Here is a 19,575-nt window from a genome sequence, read left to right on the forward strand (position 1 = left end):
AGTGAGATGAGACTCTACACTCTCTCATCTGGGAGGCCCCCCCCCCATTTCCCAGATGTGGCAAGAGAAATGCATTCAGGGCATGTTCCACAGCCCATAAGTCTTTACAGCTGTTTCACCTGTTGAAGGGCTGGGCCCTGGCACGAGTTCAAATATCATTCCTGCTCTGAGATGAAATGAAGTGCTGCAGAGTGCCAAACTCTGTGCCTGTGTGCAACGTACACTCTTGGCAGTCCAGGAGCATCCGGGGACCATGGCTCAGGGGCAGAGCATCTGCTTGGCATCCCGAAGGCTCTAGGCTCAATCCCCTGCATCTCCAGGTAAAGGGACCAGGCTGCAGGTGATGTGAAAGAGCACCTGGAGAGCCACTGCTAATCTAAGATCCAGTTAGCCCTGTTAGTCTGTAGTAGCAAAATAGTAGAGTCCAGTAGCACCTTTAAGAATAACCAACTTTACTGTAGCATAAGCTTTTGAGAACCGCAACTCCTCATCAGATGCATGCGCTTATGCTCTACTGCTAATCTAAGTAGACTGTATTGACCTTGATGGACCTGGGCCTAATTCAGTATAAGGCAGCTTCCTGTGCAGATATGTGTACAGGTTCATGGCTTTTGTCATCTAGCAGTTGTCGAGGCCCCTCAAGAATCTTTCTGTGCTGATCTGTTTGGTAGCAAGTGGTGGACTGGACCCGTGCTTGGATCTGGACCTTCTGCTTGCCGCCTCTCTCTGTCAGCACACTTCAACTTCCCCTTCTTGCATTTCCCCTTCTTGCATTCCCTGGCATTCCTCCCCTTTCCCTCCCACGGCATTTTAGCTCCTGGGGACCATTCTCTGCTCTCCAGGCAGCCCAGCGCTGCCTCGCCCTGTGGGGCTCCCAGAGCTCCTCCTCTCCTCGAGTTCTCCTGCTGCTTGGATGTCCTGGGGAAGCATCCTGCCCAGGGAAGTTGCTTCTATTTTGAGCCGCCCGCTCAGTACGTGGAAAATTTCACAGATGTCTGGTGGTGAGCCTTGAGTCATGTGACTCACGTCTTCGAGCCCCATCCCCGAATACTTGAACAAAACTGGGGGAGGGGCATGGAAGGGGCTGGGAGTCCTAGTGCAGAACTCAGTCGCTTCTCTCACCTGCACCTGAAGCGTAGACCCATGGGCTTCAGTGGGATTTATTTTGGTGTAAATGGATTTCAGACCACAACTCCAGGGTCCATCCCACTGCAGCGAATGTGTTCTTGTCTTCTTTGCTTGTAGTGTGGAGCTAAGCAGCTACCAAGCACTGCTTGCTGCTAACAGTTGTAATGCCTGGTTGGCCCGCAGCTGGAGGGGGCATTTACACCTGCAATGGCTCACACCCAGTAAAGACCCTGCTTAGCAGCACAGCCAAACAGGTCCCATAGGAGGTGCATAGATGGCTACCATGGAGCCAGCCCTGTGGCTTGATTGGGGTCCCCAGAAAAAGAGACCGCTGGGCAGGGCCCTTGTCTGACACCTTAGCCTGGTCCCCTTCCTCGTCAGAGAAGGCTCCAATGACCGTTTATGGATTACAGGCTAGCTGTGAAGCATGGATCCAGGGAAAGCATGGTCTGTGGGCTGCCCACAGATAACCCCAGACACGTTTTGTACTACTCTCTGGGTTGTGCTCACATAGGATGAATGTAGCTTCAAGGATTGCCCTCTGAGCTGAGTGTTGAGGAGCCCCCTCGCACCCTAAGCATCTCTGCAGCGCCTTCTTTCCCATCTAGTTTAGATCACTCTGCTATTTGTGTTCTCTACAGCTCTTAGCATGTGTGTGTGTGAGACAGAGAGAGATGTGCCGTCAAGTTACTTCTTACTTATGACAATTGTTATAGATTAATGCCCTCCAAAATGTCCTATCGTTGACTGCCTTGCCTAGGTCTTGCAAACTGAAGGCTGTGGCTTCCTTTACAGAGTCAAGCCATCTCATGTAGGGTCTTCCTCATTTCCTACTCATTTTCTACTGCCTTCCAGTTTTCCTAGCATTATTGTCCTTTCCAGTGAATCTTCTCTTCTTGTGATGTGACCAAAGCATGACAGCCTTAGTTTAGTCATTTTAAGGAGAATTCAGGCTTGAACCCACTTATTGGTCTTTCTGGCTGTCCGTGGTACCTGCAAAACTCTCCTCCAGCACCACATTTCAAAGGAATCCATTTTCTTCACTGTCCAACTTTCATATCCATACATAGTAACGGGGAATACCATAGTGTGGATTATCTTGATCTTGGTTCCCAGAGAGACATTCTTATCCTTAAAGATCTTTTCTAGTTCACTGTCCATCTTCCTGTGCAGGCCCCCATGGGACTGCGCATGCTCAGGCCTGCCGAATGTCGAGGTTTTACAGCTAAAAAATCCACTAGGGGGTGCTCGTCTCCCCAGAGCACCTGCACAGCATTTTCCCGCCAAAACTGGATGACACTGAGGACGGCGCCCCTTCACCCTCAGTTCCTCTTTCGCCGCTGGTTAAAGAGGTTCTATTACAGCGATCTGCGGTCTGCTCCCTTCGGAGTAGGCCAACCTTTTTGGGAGAAAAACAAAAGAGACTGCGAGTTCCGGCAGTATGACCGATAAAGCTTTATTCATTTTAGTAGCGTGCGCTACTAAAATGACTCGCACCAATGGGCACACAAAATGCCTTGCTTGTCCGGGTGAGGGGCATAAAGTAGCAGCTTGCAAGTACTGCCAGGGCTTTACCCCAAAGGCACAGGCTGAAAGGGTCAGAAGGCTAAAAGCCATTCTATGGGAGCGGGCTATGACGGCGTCTGCAGGTCCCATCGCTGAAGGGACTAAGACCATTACCTCTGAGTCTTCAGACCGCCCGACTCCAACGCCGAAATCGAGTGACCAAGATCGGCATGACTCGGATCCAATTGCCCCCTCAAGTACCTCCTCGGATCCGATGTTGCCTCCGACCTGGACTCAACATCTGACTCCAGAGTCTTGGAAACTAATTGAGGCATCACAATCTCGATCCCGTCCACAGTCAGCTTCGCCTGGCATGTTGGAACCGGTGCGGTGCCCAGACAACCACCAAAAGAAAAAGCACCTGGCTCCGAGTGAGCCTGACCACTCGGATCTGAAGCTCTCGGTTCCGGTGGAGCTCGGAACTGACAAGCGCGACTTACCTTCAGAGTCTTCGGAACCACCAAGGAAGAAAGCAAAAGTGAAGAAGCATCACCCGCAAAAAGAAAAACTTAAAGAGAGACCTCACTTGACTCAGGAGATGCGAGAGCTAGAATGCCCCCCCGCACACTCCCTCTTTCCAGTCGCGCTTATGCATTATGCACTCGATGTATGGGAACGCAGAGAGGCTGCTGTGGGGCAAGCAGTGCTTCAATCTCTATTTAAGTGAAGAGCATACCCTCCTCCTGGTAAGTGGCTTGTTAATCTCCCATGTGGGGCTGCACAGGAAGATGGACAATGAAAACAGAGTTGCATTTACCAGTAACTACTGTTCGTTGACGTCTTCTGTGCAGGCACGCACATCCTCCCTCCTACCCCACTGATAATCTTTGCGTATTTAAGAGAATTGGCGGCTCAGGTGAAACTGAGGGTGAAAGGGCGCCGTCTCCCAGAGTCCCCTGGTTTCGGCAGGAAAATGCCGCGCAGGTGCTCTGGGGAGACGAACGCCCTTAGTGGATTTTTAGCTGTAAAACCTCGCCATTCAGCAGGCCTGCGCATGCAGAGTCCCAGGTGTGCCTGCACGGAAGACATCAATGAACAGCAGTTACTGGTAAGTGCAACTCTGTTTTTCCTCACGGCTTCTCTTCCAAGTCTCAGAGCCAAGCTACAAGTGACGCCTTACACAGGTTGTACACTTGTCAGCTTCCCTCAAGCTTTGATGGGAAATGTAGGCGTCCTGGTTTTACAGCTTGGCTCTCCATTATAGCTGCAAGACCAGGATGCCTACATTTCCCATCAAAACTTGAGGGAAGCTGACAAGTGTACAACCTGTGTCAGGTGTCACTTGTAGTTTGGCCCTCAGTCTCCTTCTGATTTCTTGACTGCAGTTTCCCTTTTGGTTGATGATTGAGCCAAGGAATAGAAAATGTCTAACAATCCATTTCTTCATTGTCAACCTTAGAACTGAGTAATTCTCAGTAGTCATTACTTTTGTTTTCTTGATGTTCAGGTGTAATCCTGCTTTGGCACTTTCTTCTTTAAGGTTTATCAGTAATTGTTTCTTCACTATTTTCTGCCAGCTACATGCAACCAAGAAATCAGAAGGAGATCGGGCTCTTTTGCTTCCAGTTATGTCATCTACTTAATTTTTGCGTTGCCCATCTAGTGATGGCCACGTAGACAGTCATCTGTTCAGTTGCCTGAAGCATGGGTTTGCAATCAACCAATCGTTGGCTTCGCAAAATTCTGCGACTTGCTCTCCTGCTTCATTGCATGATCCCAGCACATGCCTCACCCTAAAGGGATGTTTCTCACCCTAAAGGGAGGTTCAGTGTGTACATTGGAGTGAGCCAAGCAGCCTTCTGATAGCTCAGGAGGAGGTCTGTTCCATGCACAAGAAGTCGGCCTGGCATTTGGAGCCCTTCCACCCCTGTAATATTTCCCACAAACTTGGGAGAAAGGCACCAGTGGCAATTCTGTGTAATATAAACATGACACTCCCCACCCCTCCCCCGAATCTGTCAGTTTGGGAGCCTTCGGTTAACTCCTGTCATATTTAGTTTAGCATCTCACACCTTCATGGAGGCAAATGCCATGCCGGAGCCTCAAACCCGATAACTCCTTCGGAGTTCTGAGAGCAACTTCCATATGGAAGACATTGCAGAACCTCCCGAAAATGCCGACAGCAGCTGCCACAGTATGCAGCATTTGAACCACTCATCAACAATGTGCTGAAAGTTGAATGAAGGTGTGTTTACAAGATCTGCGACAGGCAGTGTCTGTAGAGCAGATGTACTGTCTGCAGCACTTGATATCTGCATGCCTTGTTCAACAGAGCAGAGTCGCTCAGGCCTGCCTGTTTTAGAGCAATGGTTTCTTACATTGCCATTCCGCTCCCCGAGTCTCCCACCCTGTGATTCAACAATGGGGGCTGAAGGGAACTCTGCCCACAACCAGCTGGGAGCAAATTCTTTGCATAGGTGGGAAGAGGGCAACCTGGCTGCGCTTTCTAAAGAGGCAAAGCGAGAGCTGCACAACTGAGGCCCAGAGGAAGAAGGTGGCGGGCTCCTGCTTTGCAGTAGGCTGTGCCAGAGGGAGGGGCTCACACGCAGGGGGCTGCAGAGGCTGCCAATGGAGGCCGAGGCGCTTGTCACGGTGACGCCCGAAGGGGCGTGCAAGGCAAATGTCCTCCTTCTCCCCTGGCGGCTAGCACAGGTTTTTAATTCTATTTTCTTTGTCATTCTTGCGCATTCTCACTTAGGAAGTTATGCACTCCCCAATATGTTCATGCTGTTTCCCAGGAACCTTTAGGCAAGCGTTGATGAAGGTGAAAGGCCACAGGGTTGGCTTAAGACATTAAAAGAGCCCAGGGAATCCAGGTGGTTGTGCAGCCCAATGACCATTGTTCTCACAGCTGGTGAGGGCGGGGCAGAGCCGCCCTTGGGCACTGCCAGCGAGCGCTTCTGGGACTCCGTATGCCTGGCTCCGGGTTACTTGCTGCCCTCTGGAAACTTTCCTTGTAAGCGAGGGGCCAGCTCACCCCAGGAAAAACAACAGAGAGAGATTATTCTTTTCAAAACAACAACAAAAATAAATAAAAGGGGTTCCCAAGAAGAGCGGCAGGTCTGGACCTCTGTCCACACCACTCGTGGAGACGGGAGTCCCTTTTAAGTGGGTTGTGTCAGCTTTTGTGCAAGAAAGCCAGGGCGGGGGTGGGGGAGATGGGGGGGACAGAGCACAGAGCACAGGGTGCCGAGTGACACGCAGGCGCCACCAAAGCCTGCCTGTCTGGACACTGCTGCGGTCAAAGAGCGTCAGCCGTTCTGACCCTTGCCCCTGATGGCAAGCGTGTGCCACCGGCCGCTGCCACCTCTGAGAGCTAGTCCAGAGGGCCAGGGCCCCTGCCTGGCTCTGAAACAGAGGGCAAGCACTAGAGAGGAGGCCAGGCCATGGCTAGGAGTCCTCTGGGGCTGCTGCCAAGGCTCAGTTCCTCTGCAGATTGCAGAGGAACTGCCCCGATGCATTCGTCTGTCCTCCTTATGACTCCCTGCTGCTGGAAGGTGGCGGCAAACAGTAGATTCTCCATCCCTGGTCTGTGTTGAGAGCGTGCTGCTTTCAGTCGGCTTAAAAGAATAGCGGGAATGTGCTTCAAGCGCCACATCCCGGAGGCAACAAGTGACGGGAAGCTGGTCTCCAGAGACTGCTTTGCATTTGGCATGCTGTGTTTTGGAGAGTAAAGATCTAAAGACGGGGAGTGAGTGTCCCTCTCCGCTAATTGTGAGTCATTTAGGCTGAACTTTGCAAATGGTAGGATCTGAGTCCCAATTAAGACATTACACTTCATGTGTTAATTAAGGCTTTTTCTTTAAATCAGGCCATAACTCCTCTTAATTAGGAGGCTATAGCCATTGTGATGTGAACTGGTCGGAGCTTAAAACACCCGTGGCGGAAGGCACACCTGGGAGCTGCACCAGTGAACACTCTAAATTGGTTTTGTTCCCTTGTGGTGATTGTGAGGAGCCCAGCAGGGCTGTCATTAAAAGGGTGCTGCCGCCAAAGGGGAGCAGGCGGGGCCTGGGGAACAGGGGAAGGGCACCCAAGGAGCCTCGCTGGGCACGTTTCTCCCAACATTCAGGCCTCTTCTGCACACTGCTGCCTGGCTCAGAGCTTGGGTTTGCTTGGCTCGGAGCAGCCCATGCCGGCAGGGTTGGCAGCAGGCAGCCACTCCCCCTCTCCTCCTCCCACGCCCTCCAGCCGGGGCTGCTCAGCTTGCTCCTGGGCCTTTTTAATAGCCCAGTCCACCCGTGATGATGGAGGGGGCTTCCTAGGCCTCTTCCTGCCAGCTTCGCACCCACCCACACAAGCAGATTGGCAGGTGTGGCAGGTGGTGAGTGAGGCTAGAATGCAGAGGTTATAACTTGTGTGCCAGAGTGATGATGCTATATCACTTGCCCATTTTTTGTAAAAGACCCAAAGGCATCCGTGGTGTGGCGGGGTCACCACAGAGTTCTGGCCAGAAATCCTGCCACATGGGAGCCTCATTGCCCCTGTACTAAATCAGCAGCTGCAGCAGCAACAGAAAAGCCCCACAGTGTTGTCGCTGTGTGGAAGATCGCCCAACAGATCACGTGGCCAGATATGCTAAGTAAGAAAAATGGTGTTGCAAAACCACATGCCCCCAACCCCACCATTGCCCTGGGCCGTGGCCACGTTCTAAAGTGGGGTGGGGGTGGGGGGTGGCTGTTGACTACTGGAAACCATGCGGGAAATCCAGGGACAGATCCCCAGCCCCTCATCAGGGGTGATGCTGGGTAGCGAGGGAACTTTGGCTTCCGTTGGCTTGGGGGTCAGGCCAGGCCAGGGCTTTGGTCACAGGGGCAGCCTGAGCCCTCTCGTGGCGTCCTCCCCAGGCGTCGCAGGAGGGGGCCCAAAGAGCCTTCCTCTCCCCCGGCATCACTTTCTCAGGCGCCCCGGCTCAGCCTGCCTCGATCCTTGGGTAACACACATGTGCTTGTGTGCGTACATGTTTATTGATCGACCACATTGCTCAGTGAGACTCAAGGCAGATCAAAATATTTATTTATTTATTCAATTTGTCGTCCGCTCTCCCCACAAGCAGGCTCAGAGCAGATCACATCAGGCGAAAATACAGAAATAAACAGTTAAAACAATGAAAACTGGTAGCACAAAAAGAGCAGTTGTCAGTTTCACAACCCACCCTCGGCAGTGCGTATTGCACAGTCCCACATGTAATCATTTGGGCCCATGGAGGCCAATAAAATAATACAATCAGAAAGCATAAGACGCCCAAATCATGGAATAGTGCTAGGATGACAGAACTGGGAAACAAGCTGCCTAAAGCAAAGGAAGACTGTAAATAGAGCAGAAAGTGGGATTTCAAGGTATAAGACACTGCAGTAAAGCCAGGCGATACCTGCAGTAATAACTACAGTGGGCTGCAATCCTATTCCATTAAGGAGGCGCCCTCCTTTCTAAAAATGCCCTCCTGAACATTTCTGTTTTGCACATTTTGCAAAATAATTGAGTGAGGGGGGGAGCTTTCCTGGCCTCCTCAGGCAGGCAGTTCCACAAGGTGGAGCCACCGTAGAGAATGTGCAGGAGCGGCAGTTGCTGATCTAACCAACCTGCCGGTGGCTCCTTCAGAAGGATGAGCCTCGCAAAAGAGGCAGTCCTGGAAGTATGTGGCTCCAGGGCTATTAAAGCCTGAGTAGGAGGTAGCCAGTGTCTTGAATTTAATCTGGTAACTGGCAACCAGTGACCAATGGAATAACAGGAGAAGGGAGGTGGCATGCACGCTCCACCTAACACCCACTAATAAATAGGCAGCGGCGTCCTGTACTACCAACGGGAGTTGTATTTAAGGGCAAACCATGTAAAGTGCACTGCAGTAGTCTAGCATGGCCAGATCAGGGGGTCATGGAGTTTTAGATTAACTAGATCTATTTCTTAGAATGTTTAGGCCTAAGCATTTGTTTTTCATTTTCTGTGTGAAATAGCAAGCACGCATTTTTCTAACTGTTCTGGCGATTCAGAGTCTCTCTCTCCACACAAGACATCTTATACAGGGATGCTCACATGACTTACTCACTGTGCGGTCTTGTATTCCATCTCCCTAGCCTTGCATAGGTATCTAGAACAGGAGAACAAGTGTAAGATCTTTCACCTGAGCGCCCCCCCATGTAAGAGGTCTTGTGTAGAGAGACTCAGAGACTTAGTCCTGGACAAACAAATTACAAACTAGTGAAAACTGGGTCTGCTGTTCCTTGTTAGAGACTATCATTTAATGTTGCATCAAGTCAATTAATTAATTTTAAATAAAACCTTTAATTAAAAGATGGAGTGGGTTTTGGCTGGGGATAGAAGGTTCTGATCTCCTCAGTCAGGTGGCTGCAACCTGTTAAAGGGGTTTTTCTTGGAGGGAATGATCATACCCTACCCAACATCGTGGCCCTACAGTGGTTAGTGCGCTGCCTCGGGACATCCAAAGAGACGAGTTTCCCCCGTGGCTGCCTTACAGCCCCTTCACGGGGGGCGGGGCTATGAGCTGTCTCAGGGGTAGGGAGGGGCCGCCTACCAGACTAAACAAAGATGGGAGAACGCCTGTTGTTCAGCTGCATGAACTTGCTTCTCCAGCAAGAGTCCTGGATCCCAAATAATCCTGAGGCTCTTTACCAAGTCATTGGATCTGAGCTTGTTTTCAAACCTCTGCCAATTTGCATTTTGTGTAGCGCATGGCATCACTTATTGAACGTCCCTGCTGTTGAGTGTCTTGACTTGCACTGTGTAATCCGCCTGGAGCCTCAGCGAGAAAGAGGGGAGTTAGCCGTGTGAGTCTGCAGTAGCAAAATAGCAAAGAGTCCAGTAGCACCTTTAAGGCTCACCAACTTTGTATCTGGCAAAGAGAGCTGTGGTTCTCGAAAGCTTATGCTACAATAAAGTTCCTGGGATCGGTGAAGGCCACCCCTTCCTGGCTAACCATCCTGGTTGCTGAAACCATGAAAGGATCCCATTAATGTTCCCCTCATGTCCATCATAAGTCAGTCACTGACTTGGTCATTCAAACAGGCCAGTCAGGGACCTACTGCTAAAAAAAAAACATTGCTAGAGAAAAATCGTGTTCAGTTACCATCTAGTCTCTAGTTTGCCTTTTCCGGGCAAGATGGTTGCAGAACAGCTCCAAGTCTTCCTGGATGAGTCTTCTGCTCTGGGCGCCTTTCCTTCGGCCCTTCACAGACCCCGGCATCCTGTCGATCTCCACTTGACTCTCTCCCCACCCCAGATGAACATTGAGTCTTTCGTGCACCCATCTCCTTGCTTCTCGTAGTGCTTAGCACATGGCAGTCCCTTCTGTCCTGCCCTACGAAGGGAACAGGACCGACGCAGCTGTCCGGTCTCTTGCCATCTCCTTTCTCCCATGGCGGACTCCCCCTTTTGGTTGGCCGTGTGTGTGTGTGACCAGAGTCCCGACAGCTGTGATGGCGCCGCTGAACAAGTGGGTGTCGCTGTATTTGGTGGTGTGGGGAGCAGGGAGGGAGCGGTTCCCTGTCCCTCTTCGTGGCTGACCTAAACCGCCCTTCTTCTTGCAGAACTGCTCTCCTGCGCTCCCGTCCTCGGATGCTTCTTCCTGTCCAGAGCCTCGTGTGCCTTGCAGCTTTCGGCCTGGCCCTCCCGCTGGCCATCAGCCTCTTCCCGCAAATGTCAGAGGTCAGTGGCCACCCCAGCCCTCCCCCACTGTCCTCCACCAACTGTGATATGCTGAATCTCCTGGCAGGGGTGGGGGGGGAGGGTCCAAGTGGTGTGGGGCTCAAGCCTTCCCTCTGATCTAAGAAGGGGAGCGGTCGGCAGGTTCTCAGTGGCACGGTCTTGCGTTTTCCAGGCCTGAAACCAGAAGGTGGGGTGGGGCTTGCAGGGGAGCAGGTGGTGTGTGTCGCGGGTGGCTGGCAAGCCTGCCTCCTTCCTTTCTCATCCTGCTCCCTCCATCTTGAGCTATGTCAGCAGAGGGCTGCTCTTGCGAGAAGGCATATCCTGGAGCCACATCCGGGCTTGCTGAGCAGGAAGGCAGCTCCATTTCCATGGCTGGGATCCTGCTGCACTGAAGCTGGGGGCGGGTGGGGGGGGGCGCTCACCTCCTTCTCTCCTAGCTAGACCCAAACTGGGGCCTCTTCCAGGGCTCTGACCTCTCGTGCTTTGACTTGCCAGTAGAACCGCCCGCTCAGACGCATAAGTTTAACTAAATAACTGAGTGGTCAGGTCCCTGTCAAGTTGCCCACAGTTTTCCTGCCTTGACAAGCAACACGTCGGAGAGGCCTTCCTTCCCTGGTGTAAGCAAAGGGATGAGAATGCCTCTTCTGCAACGGGGCCAGAAACCCTTGGACTGAGAACAATTACGTTAAAAAAATCTGCTGCTCAATTAATTGGGAGTAACTTTTGGTTAATCAAAAGATTTTAATCTAACAGATGACAGAAATAATGTGCACAAAGCAGTCTGGACAGTTGCAACAGCTTTGCGCCAATGCAAAGTGCTATTAGCTTCACAGTTCATTTGTAGAGCGGGGGGATTGTGTGTGGAAATGCAGGAGTCTAAATGGGGGCAGGGTGGTATTCTGTCCTTTGGCAGCAGAGGGTGGAAGGAGGGTGCTGTGGGAGCAGAATCACCTGGGCAACCAGCTACGCCTTCCAGTGCAGCAGGGAGATGGGGCACTGGATTGGCAAGCCTGACCATGTGGGTCTGTGAGTGAAGGAGAGAGGCTTCGTGTTCTTCATGCCTTGCTCGTGGGCTCCTAGCTTGGGGCTGCAGGAGACAGCATTCTGGGTTAGATGGGTCCACCTCGTTGTGACCCGACCTGGCTCTTCTGCCATTCTTCTCAGCTGCCTGTTTGAGACCGGGGGCCACAGACGCACACCAAGAATCTCGACTGGCTCTGCCGAGCAGAGTTCCTGGTGGGTTGGTGCGACCTCAGGCTCTGGCCTGGCGCGTGGGCTTGGAGGAATGGTGTGCTCCAGAGAGACGGCACAGCAAGCAAAGCTCTCCCTCCTCTCCTCTTCCTCCTACCTCCCGCCCCCCCCCCCCCGGATGCCAGACGAGCCATCTCTGCGGATGGGGTTGCTCCCAACTGAAATTCTGTTCCTTCTGGATCTCCAGGCCAGGGGGAAAAATAACTTTCTCTTGCCAATCTGTTGAAGCCTCCATCTTGCTGGCAGGCGCCATTAGAAAAGCAAAAGGTTAATGAGGCAGTGCGCGGGGGTATGGCGGCGGCAGCCGAGTGAACCAGCGATGACTAATTAGATGCCGTTGAACAGGAGGAGCAAGCGGCATCTCCTCTTCACCAACTGTCAATAATTAACAGATCTGGGGAGGCTGAAATGTGTCCACCGTTACAAGGCGGCTTGGGAATGGAAAATGGGGAAGGCACTCGATAAAAAGAGCTGCTCGGAGGTCACCCCAGTGATCCTTATGGAGCTCTAAGCACCAGTTTGGGGAGGAATTTCACTTCTCTGGGAACAGGATCCGAGTCTTGGGGGAGTGTGGGGGCCAGGCAACAGGGCTCTTGGGCCCGATTCTGCCTAAGACGGACCTTCTCTTGCTGAGATGGTCTGTTTTTCCTTGTAAACTAGTCGCAGCTCCACCCCGTTCTCACTATGAGATAAGAGCTGAGATGGGCCAAAAGGCAAGTGGGGCAGCTGCCATTGAGATAGTAGAGGCCTCACGGGGCATCACCTTCTCGACCTCAGACCCTCCTCACTTGACCCACTGAACTGGGAGTGCATCAGGTCTGGGGAGGTCCTGTCCCTTTGGGTGGGGCTTGTGTTGGAAAACTTCCCCATGGTTGTTTCTTTGCCTGTCCGTTTCCCTGCCTGTTTGTTTCTTTGAAACTTTTCACTGCCATGCCGTAGCACAGTCCTCCGGATATCTTGCAACCAGCTCCAGCCAGTGACTGCTCCGAGCCAGTCAAAATCAGGTGGCCAGGATTCAGGCTCACCATGAGAATGCCAAACAGGAAAGGGAAGGAGGAATCAGAGGCTGTTACCAGATCCACCCACATGGTGCCCAGCTGTGCAGGCCTGTCTTTGCCAGCTGCCCTGCTCCCCTTCAGCCCCAGAACATCCTGGGCTGACCCTGAGGAGAGGAGCAAGTGACAGCCATGAACCAGGTCCCCACAGCAGGACGGGATCTCTAATTAGCATGCTTCAGTTGCATGAAAAGCAGGTCCTTGGAATGCATGTGAGATCTGCATGGCAGCATGGCTGTTTTGTTCCATGTTCTTATTTTGCAGGTGGGGAAGCTAGATTAGCTCCTTGGAAGTGCTCCTGTGTGGCCTTAGATATTCCAAAGGCAGAGAAGCCGGGCAGGTCCTGGGCTGCTACTCATCCTTCTGTTGTGGTTCTTTTCAGTAATTCCCAACAGTATTTTCAGTCCTCTCTCCGACCATGAGACCATTTTACAAAGCCAGAGTGGAGCTGCTCTTCAAAGTTTCTTCTCATTGCAGGCGTCGGGCTCTCATTCTGCCCACCCTTGAATGGGGCAGAGTGCATCACCCTCCTTTATGAAATCTTCCTGCCCACACCCAAGGCAGAGCACATGGCCTTCTCTTCTGTGGGGCCCTGGGACTTCTCAGCTTCTCCCACCCGGTGCTGTGCTTAACCTTGGAGGGTCGGAGGGAGTGTCTCAGGGAGTCTGTGAAGCTAGAGCTTCTGGGTGTCTCTGGGGCTTGGGTTGCACCACGTTGGGGCCCACCACCATGCCTTCCTCCCCAAGCCGGCTGGACGTCTGTTCTAGGCCGCTCAGTCCCCGTCTCTGGTGCAAGATAGGCTCGTTTTGTGAAGAGTTCTTTCCCATCCACATCCTCGGCCTGTTGCCACTCACCAGCCTGTCCCAGGCAGAAGCTGAAGCCTGTGGAAGCCAGCCACCCTCCGTTGCTTGTGCCTGCCCCGCTCCTCCTTCAGTCGCGTCAGCTGAGCCACATTGCAGGCCCTGCTTGTGACTACGGATTTCCTCTGTCCTTGCCCCTTGGCCTTCCCTTAACACTGCCCCAGCCTTGCCTTTGCAAAACACCCTTGGTGCCCAGCGGGTGGGAGGAGCCAGTTCACAGCCGCGGGCTGCTTTGCCCTCAATTCTCCAGCTGGCTGCAGAGGGGCGGCTGTTAATGGAGCTGGCAGGCTGCTGGGAGCAGCGGAAGAGCTTCGGAGGAGCCCTGCTCGTTTCGCCCCAAAGCTGTCCAGTGGAGCATCTCACAGCCGATGGGGGAAGGTCACTTCAGAGAGGGAAAGATGATGAACTCTGCCAGGGCGTTTTAAAGGGAGAGGTGCTACAGGTCAAGCCCACCTCTTGGGCGGGGAGGAGCCAGACTTTTGTGCAAGAGCTGTGCTTCAGATGGCTCTCGGCTTCCTGCCCCTCTGCAAGCTCTTGCAGTCAGTGGCAAAGCATGTTTGCGTGCCCCTGAGCACAACTGTAGGGTGTGCCACACTCCCCCCCCACCCCACCCACCCAGCAAGCACCACCTGGCCTGCCTGCCATTTGTGGGTGCCAGCGCCTCAGTCCGGCCTCCATGCCCTTTGGCTCACCAGCATCCCTGCGGAGGAAGGGCCAGGGGCGCTGGAATTTCTGCTGGGCAGGCAGGCACTCCCCTGTGCCCTCCGCTGCTCCTGCACACCCTTTCGCGTGGCCCCCATGGGTCTAATTCTTGATGGGGCCAAGGCCTGCGTGGATCCTGACCGGTTGCCTCCTCCCTTCTGCGCCTGCCTGATGCTGGCGGTCTCCCCCAGGGCTCCTTCTCTGGGGCAGGAGTCAAGGCTCTTCCCTTGCTGGAACTCCCGTTGGCCTGGGGTTTGCCTGGCAACCAGCCTGGATGGATTTAAGCACCAGGCGAAGAGGCTCTTTTTTGCCCAGGGGTCTTAATGGAAGGTTTTGTTCTGGGACAGCCCGGGGGCGGGGGGGGTGCTGTAGTTTTAGATGTATTTTTCTCAGCCAAGTTGAGGTTGCAGGGTGTAAGACTTGGAACAAAGTGGGACGCTGGAGTTCCTTCTTTGTTTGTTTGCAAATCTTCTCTCCTGCAATGTGGGAGGCTTTGCCAGCAGGCCATCCGCAGGATCTGGTTTCAGGGCTCGCCTTCCCTGTCCCTTGCTTCAAGTATGTAAACTATCTGCTCCCCCAGGTGTGTGTGGGGTGCCGGCGGACAGGCGGACATTCCTGACAGGGCCAGGCTTTCAAGGCACGCTCACCTACTGATGCCTGTAAGCCATAAAGAGCCGGACAAAAGGTAAACAGCCTCAGCGGCTCACGAGAGGCCCTTGCCCCGCTAGGAAAAGGAGGGGATTTCTGTCGGATCCCCCCCCCCATCTGCCCCCACCCAGAGGGCTATCCGCTTCCCTTCTGCAGGCCCCCTCAGGGGGTTACCCTCCTCCTGCCTTCCAATTGTGCCTGTGCCTCGGCCGGGGGGGGGGGGGGGGACACTGTCTCTGCCTATGCCACGGAAGTCGCAGCAGCAGGGCCTGGCTGGCTGGCTAGGCTTGGTTCCCGGCTTCATTGGGTGCCACACATTTCCCAACAGTCGGGGCAATTAGGCAGCACCACAGCCTGCCGTCTGTGCCTGTGGGTGCGTGCGTGCACGTGTGCGTGGCTCCTCCGCCTCTTGCACTTGTCCCATCCAAGGCACAGGCCTCCCCGCGTCTGCTTCCTGGCCAGCAACAACAGCGTAGCAGGCTGCCTTGGCTGAGAAGCAGCCGCAGTAGAGGGAGCAGAAGAGGTGGGGCTGCATCTCGGAAGCCCCATCTGCCACTCCCCCCCCCCCCCGCCGACCTGCTTCGTTACAGAACCGCCTGGTTGCTGCTATGCTGCCCGCTAGGCTGCCAGGCCTGGGCAAGTCACCACCACCGCCCCTCTCTGATTCAGCTGCCACAAGTGAGGGAGCCTGTGGCCACACTGGGTCACTGCTGCATTGGGTGCAGGGATGCCTCTGCTTCCGGGGGGGGGGAGGAATGTCCAGCGGAAACACAGCGACTGATTGGAAAGGCATGGAGTACACTTTCAGGCGTATAGGGCTGCTGCACTTTTTGCAAAACTGAAGAGCCTGCCAGTGTGGAGGGAGGGCGAGACCCAGAGGGCCCCTCCCCAGCTGCCCCCCAGTCCCCATTGCTCCCCATTCTGGCCCAGTCCCACTGCTGACCGTTTGCTCTAGAAGCTGCTGTTCTCAGATGGAATGAGGTGGGGAGGTGGCCGCCAGGCCTGTTTCACAACTGCTGGCAACCCACCTCTGCCTCGAGGGCCAGCGCCTGCCACTCCTGTGCAGGGGGCCGGCTTGGCAGGGCAGTGACAAAAGGGCCCCCGGGCCAGTGGTACTGAAAGATGTGAAGGAAGTAGAAACAAAGGCCACACCTCAGGAAGCCAGCGGAGGTGGTGGCAGCCAGGGACCTGGCACCGGGGGTGGGGGGGGTAGAAGCCAGCTCCTGCGCCAGAGGCTCTGGGGCACCTAGGCTGGTGTTCCTCTGTCAAAGGGGGTCAAGAGCAGCCAGATGTTGGTATCTAATTTCATGCGTTCTTCTGCTGTCACAAGGGCCCCAGCTGACTGCAAGAAAATGTGCCCCGAAGTGTGCTTTACTGGGGGCAGATGCCTTGCTTGTCATAGGCTTGGCTTGAAGGGAGATCTGGCGTGCTTCTCCTCTGCCATGCCCACTCAGAAGATGCTGAATAGGGGCAGCAACACCCCGTCCCCCGTCCCCCACAGCCCTTGCACACCTTTGGTTGGGAGGGGGACTGGAGCCCATGTGAGGAGGAAGGGGGCTGGCTCCCTGTTTATGCCTCCTTCCCCTCTCTCCCTTGCGGGCACAATGAGGCAGGGCTTTGCTTCTGGAGGACTGTACCGGGATCGGTCTTTCTGCCGGATATGCCCCGCTGAGTGTCCCCCCCCCCTTGCTCTGTGAGTGGCTGCAGCTTCCCTGTGTGTCCTGAGGGGGTTCTGAGCAGCCTGGCACACAGCCTGGCATGGGCAAGGCCTGCCAGCCTCTGGCCACTCCCTCCCCCACCCACTCCTCCCAAGCACAGGGAGGGGCTGGCCTGGATTGAGGGGTTTTTTTGTGATGGCTGCACTTGGTGCTGCTGCTCACTTTCACATTCGGGGTGGGGGGGCTGCTGATGCTGCAGAATGTGAGAGAAGGAGGCTGTGATCCCCCCCCCTTCCTTCAACACTTCGAGAGACAACAGCACTTTCTCAACACACGGGGACTCATTTGCCTGCAAGGAAGCTTCAGTTACCCTGCTTGGTGTCTTTCTAATGAATCGGATGAACGTGATGTCCTTGCGTTCCCTGGTGAGACTGGCTGGCTGCAACCCCCTTGCGTCCTCCCCAGCTGTGGGGCTCTTCTTGGCCCCACGGTGGTGTCCCCTCGCAGGCCCTTCTGCTCCGCTCCCTTGCCTTTTCATTCAGCTTCATTTTGAAGTCAAAAGGGGAGACTCGCAGAGGTGGCGCATTTTGTTAGCTGCTCCTGACCTTCGGGGTTCTGCCCCAGTCTCGCTTGGGGCAGCAGAACATGCCATCAGGTGAGACTCCTGCAGTGAAGATTATGCTGGGCACGTACATTGGGACATGCTTCCACCTTGTTTCGTTTCCAAAGGCCGGGGATGCCGGCTCAGGGCGTTTACTCCCCACGTGGATGTAAGCTGTCAAATAGACCCATCTTTGGAATCAGATGCAAATGGCCGCTTCCTCTGTACCCCAGACACCTTTCCCCTGGGACGGACACACTTTGCACAAGGTGTACGACACACTCCCCTCACAGTGGGCAGTACCTTGGGGGAGCCCCAGGCGCATCGCTACGCGCAGCCCTAATGCACCCCATCCAGATACATGCCCTCTGACTTCATTGCCTCTCTGTGGGATACATGCCTCGGAAGGGGTGCCCAGCAGAGCTGGCGGATGATGCTGGGCGGGGAGGGATGGTGCCGCACCCTTTCCTCCGGAGAACCAGGCACAGAACATTGTGTGTGGGGGGGGGGTCTCCCCTTGCCACGGCCCTGACAAGATCACACTGCTGCCGCGGGCTGCACCCCCTTTCCATCACCCATTATTTCTTGGGGCCAAAGCTGCAGAGGGGCCGGGGGTGAGGAGCCTCGGAGGGGCTGAGGTCTCTGGTGCCCAGTGCCACCGTGGTCTTCAGATGCTCTGACAGCAGAGCCAGAAGGTAGGAGGAGTTGCAGAGGAGGAGCAAAGGGCCCCTAGGGAACAGGAGCCAGGGCTGGCGGGAAGAGGGCAGGCAGCCTTGGGGTCCCTCGCTCACAACCCGTGGCTGTCTCAGGGCCGCCTGAGAACTGGATCTCTTTTTTTCTCCTTGGGATCATGTGTGATCTGCTCTCTGCTTGACTGTCATTTCCTGTCAAAGCTAGATGGTTGTGATTTGGGCTTCTGGGCACAGCACTTTGTCTGGGGCTGGGGCATGCAACCCATGGGATAGATTTAGATCCCAGGGTGACCCCAGTGTCAGGCCTGGACTGGTGCTTGACTACTTGCGCAGCTGGCCCGTTCCTGGATGGCGATGGGCCATGTGTACCGGAGGCCCTTCCACGCCACCCACATGGTGTGGGCAAGGCTGCTTAGCGGGCCAGAGAAGGCTGCTGTTCTAGAGCAGCAGGATGGGGCTGAGTGTCGGAATGGGGCAAGGCCGGTTGGTTGGTCGGTCAGTCTCTGTGGCCAAAGGTTTCGTTTTGCAGTGTCTGAGTCTAGCTCATTTATTCCACTTCCGTCCTTCTGGTTTTCAAGGGATTTTGAACATTTTGGCAAGGAGGGAGGGCTGGATGGAATGGAACAACTAGCCCACGGGTAGCGTGCCAAGAGAGGCCACCGTGCAGATTTTGTACTTTGAGAAAGTTTTTATTCACCTGGAGAGAAAAAGGAGGCTGTGAGAAATGCCGTTCTCTGCCCCCTCCCACTGTACAATCGTGGTCTGCCCGGTGAGAGCAAAGGCCCTGTGGTGGTTTGCAAGGGCAGCCCCAGGGGGTTGGGTCCTGCCCACCCACCCTCCTCATGCTGCCCTCATTGGGGCTGGGGCTGCTGCAGAGCCAAGCCTCCCAACAGGGGTGGGTGAGGAAGCAAACAGCCCTGGAAAAGAGCCTGCCCTGCCTGAGGCCCTGTTCCCCCAATGGAGGGGGGGAACGAAGGATGACGGGCCTGCCCTTCTCCAATGAAGTGGGGAGGGAAGGCGCAGGCTTGCCAAGGGCTCCCCATGGAACCAGGGACTGTTGGGTGCTGCTGCTTGACCTGTCAGCATCACTCTGTCTCGACCCTTTGGACCAGTATGGCCAGTCCCCACTAACAGACCAATCTTCCGTTTATTTATTTTTAAAGACACTTAAGTGCCCTTGCAAGATCTGTTGGCAGTGAGTTTCAGAGGCTGATTTGTGCCTACAGAAGGGTAGTTGCTCCTTGAGACAAACGTCCGCTAACTGCTGCTTACCTGAGAGCCTGCCCTTCAGACGCCTGCTGTAGCCTAAAACGGGACTCTTCTGTTCAGAGCAGGCTCAAGACCTTGTTTTGACTCTGCAGGAAAGAGATTGCCCAGCTCTCCAGAGCACGGTGTCTGACGAAGGGAGCTCTGACTCTCTCGAGCGCTCCTACCCTGGAAATCTAGTTGGTCTCTAAGGTGCACATGGGCCTGAATCTTGCTCTTCTTCCACAGACCAACATGGCTACCCACCTGGAACCAGCTCTCCCGAGGCGGCTTGTTCTTTGCCAAACCGCTCCTAGAGTTCCCTGGCTGCCTTTTTGTTACTGCTGGGAGCTGGGAAGTCCGGGACTGGCTGAGCTTTGCTCAGGTGAGCGTTCCAGGTGGGCCCTGCTCCCGGAGCACCCAGCTGGGCTTGCTGAGATTTCTGTTGAGCCGGCCCATGGGCTGCAGCCCCTCCCTCCGGGCAGGGCTCCGTTAAGCCCTTTGGCT

At 54.6% G+C, this 19,575-nt stretch overlaps 1 protein-coding gene across 1 annotated transcript in view; it reads left to right on the top strand.

Moving 5' to 3' along the window:
- The window catches only part of SFXN5 (sideroflexin 5), a 126,881-nt gene that overhangs the window by 93,554 nt on the left and 13,752 nt on the right, over nt 1-19,575 (top strand). Inside the window, exon 13 of the mRNA XM_054990062.1 lies at nt 10,239-10,356. Within this exon, the coding sequence (XP_054846037.1) occupies nt 10,239-10,356 (118 nt within the window). The remainder of the gene's footprint in view (nt 1-10,238; nt 10,357-19,575) is intronic.

The sequence above is a fragment of the Eublepharis macularius genome, chromosome 10, assembly GCF_028583425.1.
Source record: "Eublepharis macularius isolate TG4126 chromosome 10, MPM_Emac_v1.0, whole genome shotgun sequence".
NCBI lineage: Eukaryota > Metazoa > Chordata > Lepidosauria > Squamata > Eublepharidae > Eublepharis > Eublepharis macularius.